This window comes from Pseudonaja textilis, chromosome 3 (assembly GCF_049901715.1).
Source record: "Pseudonaja textilis isolate UNSWEBS1 chromosome 3, rPseTex1.2, whole genome shotgun sequence".
NCBI lineage: Eukaryota > Metazoa > Chordata > Lepidosauria > Squamata > Elapidae > Pseudonaja > Pseudonaja textilis.
In genome coordinates, this window is record NC_141992.1 from 87886618 (window position 1) to 87899292 (window position 12675).

Genomic DNA, 12675 nt, shown 5'->3' on the forward strand with positions numbered 1-12675 from the left:
GGCGGATGTCCCAGGGCTGCTGCACATGTGCACTGCATGTGCAGCCACTATACATGCAGTGTGCATGTGCAGCAACCCCGGGATATCCGCCCACCTCCCACCCTCCTGGAGCATGTTTTCTTCCTTCTCCCGGCAGATGAGCCTCTTCCAGCCCAGCCCGGCCCAGCCTGCAGGGTGGGTGGATGTCCCGGGGCTTCTCACCCCCCTTGTTGTAAGATGCCTGCAGCTGCGGAGTGCTTTTTTTGGTGCAACTGCAGTCTAGCAGCCATACCGAAAAATGCCCTGTTCTATGTGCTGGGCCCAACAAGTCTGAGTAACCAGTGCATAGAACAGGGTGCCACCAGACCATTGGAGAAGTAGAGTGAAGCCAGAGATCAGTAGCTGCCTCTTTCGCAGTGCAAGAAGCCTCCCCGAATTGGCTGGCTGGTCTCCTCCTTCTCCGCCTATTTGTTCGGTATGGCCAAGAAGGAGGAGGAGACCAGCTGGCCAATTTGGGGAGGATTTCTGCCCAAAAGAGATGGCTGGAAACTGAAAAAGAGTCACCTCCAGCAGCTGCCCCTTTGGCTGGCTGATCTCCTCCCCCTTGGCCATACAAAACAAAAGATGGAGAAAGAGAAGACCAGCCGGCCAATTTGGGTAGCATTTCTGTGCTGCAAAAGAGGCAGCTACTGATCTCCAGCTTTGCTCCACTTCTCCAATGGTCCACTGCAGCCCTGTTCTATGTGCCGGCTGCTCGGACTTGCAGGGCCTGGCATATAGAATAGGGCATGCTTCTTTCGGTGCAGCTGTTGGGCTGCAGCTGCACCAAAAAACATGCAGCAGCTGCAGTCATCTTGCAACAAGGAGGGAGAGAAGCCCCAGGACATTGGTCACTTGGTGGCTGGCTGGGCCAGGCTGGAAGAGGAGTGTTTGCCAGGAGAAAGAAGAAAGTGTGCTCTGGGAGGGTGGGCACCGGGCAGGTGGGTGGATGTCCCGGGACCACTTAAAAGTTGACTTTAAGAGCATCCCCATGCAAGAAGCTGAGAACTGAGAGCAAAAGTAGTGGCAGCAGGGGTGACGGGCATGTGTGTCCCTCCACAAGAAGTGTAAAGGGAGGCAGACACTGTGCCTCTGAGAAAAAGAGGGGGTGTCAAAGTCCTGGCTGTCACCCGGGAGGGGACCTTGGAGGGATCCATCCCATGTCCCTGTCACCCCCGCCCCCACTACTTTTGCTCTCGTTCTCAGCTTCTTCCACGGGGGTGCTCTTAAAGTCAATCTTTAAGAGCTGGAAGATGTTTCGTTAGATCACTGCCAACTCATCATTGGGAGAGGTGTAGCCCCTGAGAAGTCTTCCTTCACGCTCCTTGTGCACACCGGGAGCACCTAACCGGAGCAAGAGAGAGTGAAGTTGACTGCTAAGAGGCGAGAACCTTGGCTTCCCCTCTTGCTCCTCAGAGTCACCTTGAGCTGGTGTGGTTCTTTACTTGGGCAGCCAGGCAGCCGCAGCAGCACCAGGCAGTGCCACAACAATGAGGTACAGTAAGATTTGGCACTGCAAATTTATCTCTGAGGGGCTTCTGGTTCTGGCAAAAAAAAAACCCCACTCCAAGACAAAACCCATTCGGCAGGCAGACTTGGCAGGCAGTCATGATCTTTAGTTGGACTTTTTTGGGTCAGCCCAAGGGCTGAGGAGGAGGGGAGGAAGGTATGTGGGAAATCACCCTGTCTCTGCAGCATCGATCATGTGACTGAGTGGGCGTGGCCAACTCGATGTCACTGGCAGCAAGGTGCCGCACCACCTTGCCCAGTTGGCCACATGACCACCAAGCCACGCCCACTAAACAAGCCACACCCACAGAACCGGTAGTAAAAAATTTTTGAATCCCACTACTGGACACAACTGAATGGATATCATCATCATCATCATCATTTTGTTTTTAACTCTTGGGTCATTTGCAACAGGTAAACCCCTTTGGAGGTGCAATGGGTCAGTTAAAGGTGCTGAGTTTGTCAGGTGGAAAGGAACATCCCAGTTTTAGAACTGAATGCTGCTCAATGGGATGAGTTCCCATTACTTGTACCAGCTTCTCCTCATCTAGCAGTTCGAAAGCATGCAAATGTAAATAGATAAATAGGTACCACTTTGGCAGGAAGGATTCATGCACCTTGGCATATAGTGATGCTGGCCATGTGACCACAGAAATGTTTTTGGACAAGAATGGCTTCCTTGACTAAGAAACAGAATGAACACTGTCCCTAGAATCAGACACAATTTGAGAGGGGAAACCGTCACCTTTAAACACTTTCTCTTTGCAGTCCTGCAGCTGCTGGCCCTGGTTGTTCAGCCAGCAGTCCTGAGTTCTGTGCCCCACTTGTGCACTTGTGAAGTACACATGATGGCACTTTTATGTATAACCACCAGAGTCACTGGGGGTCAAATAGCATATCAATGTAATAAATAATAACAATAATATTTATTGTGATAATAACCTTACCCCATAATTATATATTCACAACTAAATATTCACAACTTACGTGTTGGCAGAGTCGTAGTAGTACTAATACAGGGATCCCCCTCAAGTAGTAGATTATTTTTTTTCTCTGTGTATGCCCATACCATCACTTTATACTCTGTGTAAGGTTCTAAATCAGTCATTTTATGGTGCATGTTATTATTTTCTCTCATACTTCTTAGAATACCTGCAAATATTAAAAGCATAAATATATTCAAATATAAATAATGTTGATGCAGAGGCACAAATTCAGAAATAATTATTGGCATTTATTTTCATAGAAGGAAACCAATCTCCCATTAAGATTGCCAAAATATAGATAGATGGATGAACATCTATTTTTTTCCTGAATCCAGCAAGTTTCATTTGTCAAACAGATCTATTTTTTAAAGTTTAAGATTTTTATGTATTTTTATTTGTATTTTTTCAAACATATCCATTTCATTTGTAGTTTTGTGTATTAGACAGTTATTGCAATTTTCTTTAACAATGCATTTATGAACATTCTTTTTTATAAATAAATAGATTTTTCTCTAATATATCTTTTAAAATTAGAAAACTAAAATGGTGCAGTTTGAGTATTAACTAACTTCAAGTTCTATATTAATATGAATTAGATGTAGAAGTAAATATACATTCCAGTGCAAACTAAAATTTCTTACCTTATTCCAGAATAATATTTTGTTTTGATTAATTTACCCTGAATTGATTTTTACCTCAGAATATTTATTATAGTTTACAAGGTTTTTCCCTCCCCAGATAACAATATATTGTTCACTTCAAATGTGTGTAAACATTGAGGCAATTATTATTGGTGTTAATGCTGGAATTTGGAAGATTGAGAATCCCATTCCACTAAATTCTAGCTCTATCGTCTGACTGTCTATTTACTTGGGGAAATTAGTCTCCTAAAAAACATAATGGATCATGAGATTAGAACTCTAGGCTGATGTTTGGCAAATACCACCTCTGACTGGACATTTTACAGTATCCTTCCCCTGCCATGTCCACCAAGCCACGCCCACAGAACCAGTAGTAAAAAAAAATGGAGTCCCACCACTGCATCTATTGCCCCACCTTCCAAGAGAGAGGGTATAATTTGAGGTCCAGAAAGAGTGGCTGAGGAATAACCACTGTGCTCCACCAATATCTGCCATGTCTGTCTGCTAATTGAAACAGTGGGTTGATACTTTCAAGATACATGGGGTCTAAAGAAAGGAGAACTCCTTCCACTTGGAGGAATCAATACAAAATCAAACTATTTTCAGTGTTAGTAATAAAGATTAGAAAACTACTCTGAAAATATCCTTGAAATTAACAGAGATCAATAGAGGAAACCTATTACTAGGAAAAGACATGAACAAGGGCAGCTATTTACCATGGTTTATTTACCATGATTTATCCACAATTATCCATCCAGAAAATTTTGAAAATATGTTTTTCAAATCCTGAAAATGCATGAGTAGGTGCTTTCAGACAATTAGAAATACATACCAGTAGTACATAGCAATAGTAGTATTAGTATTATTATATATACGTACGATCAGTTTCAGCATTGAGTATTTTGATATTATAACCATGAATAGGGCCATTTCTCAGGTTTTGTGGTGCACTCCAAGCAACTGTTACACTTTCTTTAGTTGGATATAATGGACAGCTTTTAGGTGGGTCTGGTACTGATACAAAAATTAACAGAAAAACAAGTAATGATAAAATAACAATCTCTGGGACATGACAACAACAACAGAATACGAGCAATATAAACCATGACTACCAAGACTTTACAGAAGGGAAATAGAACCAATGTCAAGCAGTAGATTGTGTATTTCCAGAAAATGTCAGGAATTTCAGGTCTTAGAAAAGTTTATCAACTCCAAACAGAGTAAGGATACAAGACCAGCAAGTCCTACGTGATGTTAGTCACCCACACAGATCGACCACTTCAATTCCAATTCTGCTTTTATAACTTCTACTTGGCCCAAAGGTGATATTTATTCCTTAAGTTCAGGATAAGATGTATGGTGATAGCCTCTGTTGAGAGTTGGGTGGCTTGTAAGTACACTAAACTCCCCTTTCCACAAAATACTTCTCTTTAGAAATCACATATTGGTCTCTAGAATATCCTGTCAGCTGAGCCCATGAACAATGGATCATAAACTTTCGTCATTTTTAATTGGTCATATTTTTTTAGTGACTATAAGGACAGTTAATCATTCCCAATTACTTCTTATTGGATGAGATGAACAGTCAACCCTATGCTAAATGTGGCACAGGGATGTAAATATGTGCAATTATCCTGTGGCCTGTGTGCAGAGAGAGAAAGAGAATTTATAACAACAACAAAATCTTCAAGTTATTGAGGATTTTGGAAAATCAAAATACAAATGGCCTACATTCTCCAAGTAACGTACAATCTTCTTGTTAATTGAGGTTATGACTCCTTCGAATTCAGCTTGATCCCTTATGGTGCTATGGACATATCTATCTAATTTTCTCAGCAGCAATTAATAGCATTGAGTTCCAGGCTTTTCTCAATCTAATCTAAAGTCCCAAGATAACTAATGTTCTCAAGATCATATACTGTTTATACTGTTGCACCAAACAAAAAAATTTGAAGAAAGGAGTAAAAAATTAACAAGATCCTAAGCATTAACATCATCTTTTAGATGACCGTAGACTTTGGGCCAAGCTAAATGTTGAATGCATATTCACTCTTAATATGCATGATTTCTTTGGTCCTGAAAAGAAGTAAGTTACCTTCACAAGGAGGAATCAGAAACTAGTGCCATTCCTATCTTTAATGGCTATCTCATCTTGGGCTAACTCTCTTTAATCTCATTATCCTGTGATAATGAGATTAAAGAGCCATCCTATGCTTTAGTCAGAGGGCTTTAATTATGGAGTTTTCCATCTTAATTAAAAAACTGTGTTGGTTTGCCGTTGGCTAGGCAAAAGTAAAGTCATGCTTTTCCAGATATCTATGAAGTCTCTACAGTAGGGGTGTCAAACTCACGTCATCACAGCAGAATCACATGATGTATCTGGAATTTTTCCCCCTTCAGTAAACTGGGCATGGGCATGGCCAGTGCCTGATGCATCCGGTCCATGGGTTGGGAGTTTGACATCCCTGCTCTACAGCATCAGTCTACAGCATTCATTGTATGGAAACATTCACAGGATTCTAAGCATATCCTACCAGAGATGTGTAATCCTTGAGTCTGATTCCATAGTTCTGAAAAAATCTTTTTAGGAAAGGAATCAGTTCAGTTAGTTTCCATTAAAATTATTCAGAGGTTGGCTAGTAAGACTAAAATGCAAGCTGAGCAGAATGACCAGACTTGACAACTCTGCCTCCATTTTCCCTATGGACCTGGCTGTTTATAATGAATTTGGCTGATTTAGCATTATAATATGATATATTTTACCAATTATCAGTTACCAGGATCTCAATACATATCTCTTCCTGTTTAAACACATGTAGAAAGATTAAGTTTCTGGGCAAATTTAGTAAGCTGTAAGCAACAAAATATTTTAAAAAATCACGGTGTGATACTCACTTCCATAGTCTGTTGTTAACTCATGTGTTTGACGTACTGGTTTGTTAAGAAAACGTAATCCTTGAATACTTGAATTGCATGTATAATTTGTGTTGGGTAACACCTTAAACAGATACTGTGACTTTTTTCCTTCATCACAAATGGCACTAGACTCATTACCTGTAAGGAATGACAAAAGTGATTGCTGAAATCCAGGCATCTGGAAGATTCTACATCTTTAATAGTCTTGCCAACCCTGGATATAATTGTCCTCCCAATTTGTAAACTTCAACTCCTAGAATTCTCAAAACATATAAGCATCATTGAGAATTCTGTAAATTTAAATGCTCAGGAACATCCAGAGTTGAGAATTTTGACCTGCATGATGAGTTTTGATTTGATTTTTAAAGAAGGAAATAACGATTTCGTATTCCAAGGAGAGAAAAAAATTAGATCTACAATTGAATATAAATCACTCTAAAGGCAATCCACTGCTTTACTTAATAAATAATAGTACTACAATAGTACTACACTATAGTCCTCCTGTAGTGGCCATAATTGGGACCCAAAATTTGATTGTTAGATGAAGCAGTCACTAAATGAAACCATGGCTGTGCTTATAATCTTTCTTCAGCTTTCTTTTGCTTTACAAATGTTTGAAAGTCATAAATGTGAGGACTGGACACAAAGCCACTTTTCATCACTGTATAAGTCAGTTGCTCAATGAGGACTTCTTACAAGAGCATACATGAAAACTCAGATTCTTTAAATATTTTTATAATATTGCCTTTATCTTTTATAAGGTGAAATGCTTATATACAAAGTACTCATTGATTTCCCCATTAATTTTAGATTAAATGCCAACTGATCGCTTTAAAAAAAAATCCTACCCTTTGGGAAACAACAATATGAATATTTCAATTCACACTTATCATCAGTGTCCCAAAATAAATTTATTGTAATATTAGTGACGGTTGCATTCAATTGCTTGTTATCTGAAAGAGAGGAAGAGAAAGAAAAATGAATTCATTTAAGTATTTTTCATGTTTTAAAAAAATGCTTGAAAATTACCTCCTACATACAATGGATGGGTTACAAAACTGTACACTGGAGGAAAAATGAATGAAGTTTTCAACAAACAATAGAGGAAAAAGAAAGGTAGAAGTGTAATTGCAAAGATGAGCAGCTCCTTATTAATCTTTTCAAATAATCTTTTCTCATATTTTGATCACAACGTTAGAAACTCTTTTCTCCCATGGGCTGATAGGCCTGGCCTATCTCTCCCCACAGGACTAAAGTATACATTGCCATTTCCAGTCAGAGTCATCTTAGTTTCTCCCATGTTTCTCAAACTGAAATCTTTACCTGCCTACCAACCACAGTTTCTAGGAAGCTGGGATACAAGTTGTGGGATGAGGCAGTCGTGGGATACGACAGGGTTAACTACTGGTTCAGGATTTACGAGCTTCCCTGCATGCTGTGAGCCGTGTGTCTGTAAATCATCATCAGCAGGCTGTGTGCAGAGACGCAGCCTTTGAAACAGCCCTATTTTCCTGCTTTTTAAATTGCAGCTGTGCCTCGTTTGGCAGCTGAAGTTGAAAAATCAGGAAATAAAGATCAGGTAAGAGCCTGGGTGGGCGTGTGGGCAAAAACATCAGCAGACATAGAACAGGTTCTATCTCTGCTGCTCTTCAGAGCTACCGGTTCTACAGAGGTGGACAGGACCAGTAGAAACCCACCCCTGGGATAAGGGAAGCAGGAATAGCAAGTGAAACCAGTTTCTGGTTTTTAGCTGTTAAGTGGGAATTACTGGATAAATTCCCTGAAAGTTGTTAAATCTTTAGCTTTACATTTGAAAAGCAAAATCCCCCAGCCATTCCTATTTTAAATTTATTGCACAATAAATTCTTTAAATTCTTTAAAGCAGATTCAAATTTCTTAAGAACCAGTTCTGTGGGTGTGGCCTAATTTGTGGGTGTGGCTTGGTGATCATGTGACTGGGTGGGTGTGGCTTGCTGACTGAGCATGGTTTTGTGGTCATGTGACTGGATGGGTGTGGCTAGGTGGTCATATGACTGGCTGGGCATGGATTGTTGGTCATGTGATGGAGTAGGCGTGGCTAGGTGGCCATGTGACTAGCAAACCAAATATAAGTGGTCCTTGCTTAATGGCCAGTTGCTTAGCAAGTGTTCTAATTTTTGACTAGAGCTACTTGACCTGTTTTTGGTGTTTTTACAGCCATGCATGCATGTGCGCGTACACACACTTATGATCAATTAAAACATCCCACAGGAGTTTAGTCTGGTTTCCAGTTAAAAATGCCCATTGGGGAAAATGGACTTGTTTAACAACCACAGTGTTTGCTTAATGACCACATGGTTCACTTAATGACCATGATGTTTGCCTAACCTGGGGTCTATAACCTTAAACACTCAGAGCCATTTTTCTATTTTCTTTTAAACAGGTATCTCTCTCTCTATCTCTCCCTCTTTCTTTCTCCCTCTTTCTCATCTCTGTCTCTTGTCTCTCTCTTTCCCTCCCTCCCTGTCTCTCTCTCTGTCTTCTCTGTTTGTGTCTTCTCTCTCTCTTTCCCTCCCTCTCTCTCTGTGTGTCTTGTCTCTCCCTTCCCGCCTCTTTCTGTCTCTTGTCTCTCTCTTTCCTTTCCTCCCTCCTTCTGTCTCTCTCTCTGTCCATCCCTGGGGTTTGGGGAATATAAGTCACTTTTTTTCAGTGCTGTTGTAACTTTAAATGGAGGCTAAACAAATACTTGTAAGTCAAAGATGATCTGTATCTGCAGCTTTAACTTTCCAATTAGCATCTAACTAAACTTCAGCTGCATCTCTGCACCAGGCACATAGGATAATTTCCTTATTCCCAAAATGCAGGAAAATAACCCAGGCTCACAAGGAATTGTACTTGTGATATTTTTCAAGCATAGCAACTTTAAGACATGTGGACTTCAATTCCCAGAATTCCCCAGGCAGCATGAGACCTGATCATTTGATTATTCCCAAGTCAGTAACATTATTAATTACCAACTTTAATGATACTAAGTATTGTATCTCTGTATGAATTGATTTAGTAAGATTCCATACTTACCACACTCCTGTCTCTGCTTGGACAGAACCATCAAGGCACTTCTACTAAATTGCCCCTTGTACCAAGCCTCTGATTTAATATTGCCTCCACCTCCTTACTAAATGCATGGATTGACCTCAAATGGATGTTACCTATTTTCTACTGGTGGATTAATCTATAAAATGTAATATAAACTGCCCCTTCATCACAAGGACACAGCTTTAAAGATATTAAAGTCCCCCCCCACCCCCACCCCCCAAGGGATACTTGCTCCAGGCTACTTTAAAAGGCTTTAAATCCCAGTTCAATGCTTCCTGGAATTTTTCCTTGTAGCACTGAGCGCCTTAGCTTTTATTTTGAAATCCAGCACTCTTGGGCTTCAGTGCTGAAGCAAGCAGCTACTCGGTGCTCCAAGAGATGCCTGGAAGCCAATGAACTAGTAAATTAAATAATACTTTTAGACTACTTTCTCTCCCAGCAATCTGGGCTGAAGCAGAATTAAACAATATCTGCTCCTTTGTTTTCTGAATGGATTTTATAGGAAGGAGGCTTAATTTCACATGCACAGACACCAGCCACTTCCCACTCAATCTACCTCATTTAGGAAGCTCGGAGGACGTCGTCAACAACAGCAAAACTCAATATCTTCCAAATGGGATGGCGTGGGGGGGAGGAGAGAAAGGGATTCTTGTTCCAGGCTTAAAACCCAGCAGCTCCAGCAACATATCTTCAACCTCATCAGAGGCAAGTGGCCGGGAGGGGAAGAGATGCGGCCAGCCAGGGGCATGATTTGCCGGTTCTTCGAACTGAGCAGAATCATATAACATCCGGTTCTATAGAACCGGATGGAACCAGTAGAATCCCACCCCTGCTTTAAATGGGGAGTGATACTTGGTAACACATGCAATCTTGAGATCATGACAAACAAAAAAGGGGTGTTTCCTATTCAGAAAATAGCTTTTGGGTGAAGCTACCAGCTCCACCTAGCTGGCAAACTCAAAGAGCCACTAGGATTTCAGGAAGGCATCTTTAGTGCAAGTAAGAATGAAAACATAATTTCAAAAATTCTAATAGTCAAAGTAAAGATAAGTTCAGGTTCTTGTTTAATGACGGTAATTGGGATCAACTCCATCCTTAAGTGATACAGTTGTAAAGCATGATGCCACATGATCATACTGACTTACAATGGCAATGTTGACATTTACAATTGCCATCAGTCCATGAATCCCACATAAATGTTAAGCAACTTGTCTGCCTGGTTCCCACAGCATTAAAACAGGTCTATTTAGTCCATCTCATTTAGCTAAATTTGATCAATTTGTACTATGTATTGCCAAGAAGCACATTAGGATTTACCTACACCCCCACTCAAAAATGGTGTTTAATGCAAGTTTTAACAGAGTATGGAAAACAACACTTAAGAACTATAATGCGGATTTTGTTTTAATGAATTATAATTACCAGAAATAGGAACATTAATGGAAAACTTTTTCTCGCAATCTTTGCTGAACTTTGCTGTTATGTTATAGGTTTGGCATTCTGTCAGATGAGATAAAGTATTGGTCTCTTTTTCCCAGTCACAAGAAATGCAGGTAACATTCAGCAAATCTAATGATCCATCAAACTTAAGATTTGCAGCATGACGATCCTTTGTAAAGTCCTTAGAAAGCTGAATATTGGCTATAACACAAACAAACAAATCAAAGTTGGATGTAATCATTCTGAAACTTTAAAATAAAAGAATTAAACCCACAGGCCACAAATGAAATAATAAAATATGTAAATCATAAGGATATAGTTTTATTTCTGTATTAATTAAACTACTCAGTACCCAGAGGATTCGACGTCTGCTCTATAGCAATGATTCTACTCATAAAAAAACAAAGCCTCCAGAATCAGTGTAATCTGGTTAGATTTATAAGGCCACCTCAAATCATTCTTCAAGATCCTTGATGTATTTACTCAATCTGGATTAGGTTTTCCTATACCGCTTAAAATAGTGATTAAAAATAAATTATGAAAATTTGGCCCAATTAGTTCTTATAGATAGATTTAATTCTTTGGGAGAAAAAAAACATAGCCATTCCCCCCACCCCACCCCTTGCAGCCTATCAGTTCAAGCATTAACAATGATGGGACAAAGCTATCTCTGAGACCATACAACATATCCTTGACTTCAACAGAGGCTAACAGACCAAATTATGCTTCCAAATGACCTTTTCTGGATATTTTCATTCTCAAACAAAAAGGCACTTACCTTACATAGTTTTAATACTCTATCCTGGTAGAGGATAGAGCGGTAGTTCAGCAACATTTTCACTCTAGAACAGTGTTTCTTAACTCTGGCTATTTTTAAGATGTCTGGACTTCAACTCAGAACCCAGAATTCCCCAGTATGTTTAGCTGAGAATTAATTCTGGCCATTGTAATCCAGAGAGTTTAAACTTGTCAAGGTTCAGAAACACTGCCCTAGTTCGAAGTTGATGCTATTAGAGTGACATTGTCACAGGTGGCCTATCCAGAGATCACCTTTATTTAAGCAGACATTCCTGGGGAAAATCTTCAGTAACTTGGGAGCCACAAGCAGAAAGAAGTACCTAGTACCAGAGCTTCTTCTGAAAGAATCTATTCTGCTGATCTGAGCAACCATCTACTTCATAGCAGGCAATGAGGTCCTTCAATTATTCAGTCCCTCAGGCATTTATGGCTCTAGAGTCAACATCAAGGATGGGATTCTACCGGTTTGGACCGGTTTGGGTGAACCGGTAGTTGCAGTGGGCATTTGGCCCTGCCCACCCACGCCTGCTCTTTCCTGTGTTTTATTTCATTGTTTTAGAGCACAGCTGATTCGCATGGCAGAGCAGTTTTCCGCACCACAGCTGTTTTATTCACAGGGGCTGCAGTAGAAGGTAAGTATTAGAGCTGAAAATGGGCTTTTAAAAAACCATGTTTGGCGCATGCGTGCTCATCAAACTGGTGGTTACACCAGCTGAATTGCACCACTGGTCAACACCAAAATTTTAAATTGTCTCCCCAAAGTACTTTTCAAAATACAACTGGGTTTTCTTTGCTGTTTTTTCTTGGAAAACCCCAAAAACAAAGTCCAGTAGCCTTTTGAAAAGAACCTATAGGACAACTATGATCTGGATGATTGAGAATCTCTGTAGATACTTTAAATCAGGGGTCTCAAATGCAATTTACCTGGGGGCTGCTGGAGGCAGAGTCTGGGTGAGGCTGAGCTGCACATAGAAGTATTTAGCCAGCTAGCAACGCATGGAGAACGCACTAATATTATACTTTCATATCATGGTGGGGGCCACAGGATATCGTCCTGCGGGCCGTAATTGGCCCATGGGCTGCAAGAATGAGACCTCTGCTTTAAATTGTGCTTCGTGGCTGACTAGCAGCTTGCACAGATCTTTCTGGAGATGCACCATGCGATCCCTGCTCTTTGCACTCATCAGGAGGTTAGCTAAACATTTTTGAAACAGTGTGCACTTCTTGTACCAGTTTGCACTATTTGTAGCACACTATAATTTGTCCATCTGGCTATCTCCTTTATCATCAAG

At 40.5% G+C, this 12675-nt stretch overlaps 1 protein-coding gene and 1 long non-coding RNA gene across 4 annotated transcripts in view; one reads left to right on the forward strand and one right to left on the reverse strand.

Annotated features, from left to right (window-relative positions):
- LOC113436178 (uncharacterized) overlaps positions 1-12675 on the forward strand; it is a 301149-nt gene that overhangs the window by 165556 nt on the left and 122918 nt on the right. The window lies entirely within an intron of this gene.
- PTPRC (protein tyrosine phosphatase receptor type C) overlaps positions 1-12675 on the reverse strand; it is an 89896-nt gene that overhangs the window by 25619 nt on the left and 51602 nt on the right. For all 3 annotated transcript variants that reach the window (XM_087930304.1, XM_087930303.1, XM_026700455.2), the window contains 5 exons: positions 10568-10786; positions 6919-7023; positions 6050-6208; positions 4034-4168; positions 2515-2679 (listed from right to left, as the gene is read on the reverse strand). In XM_087930304.1, coding sequence (XP_087786430.1) covers positions 2515-2679; positions 4034-4168; positions 6050-6208; positions 6919-7023; positions 10568-10786 — 783 coding nt within the window. The remainder of the gene's footprint in view (positions 1-2514; positions 2680-4033; positions 4169-6049; positions 6209-6918; positions 7024-10567; positions 10787-12675) is intronic.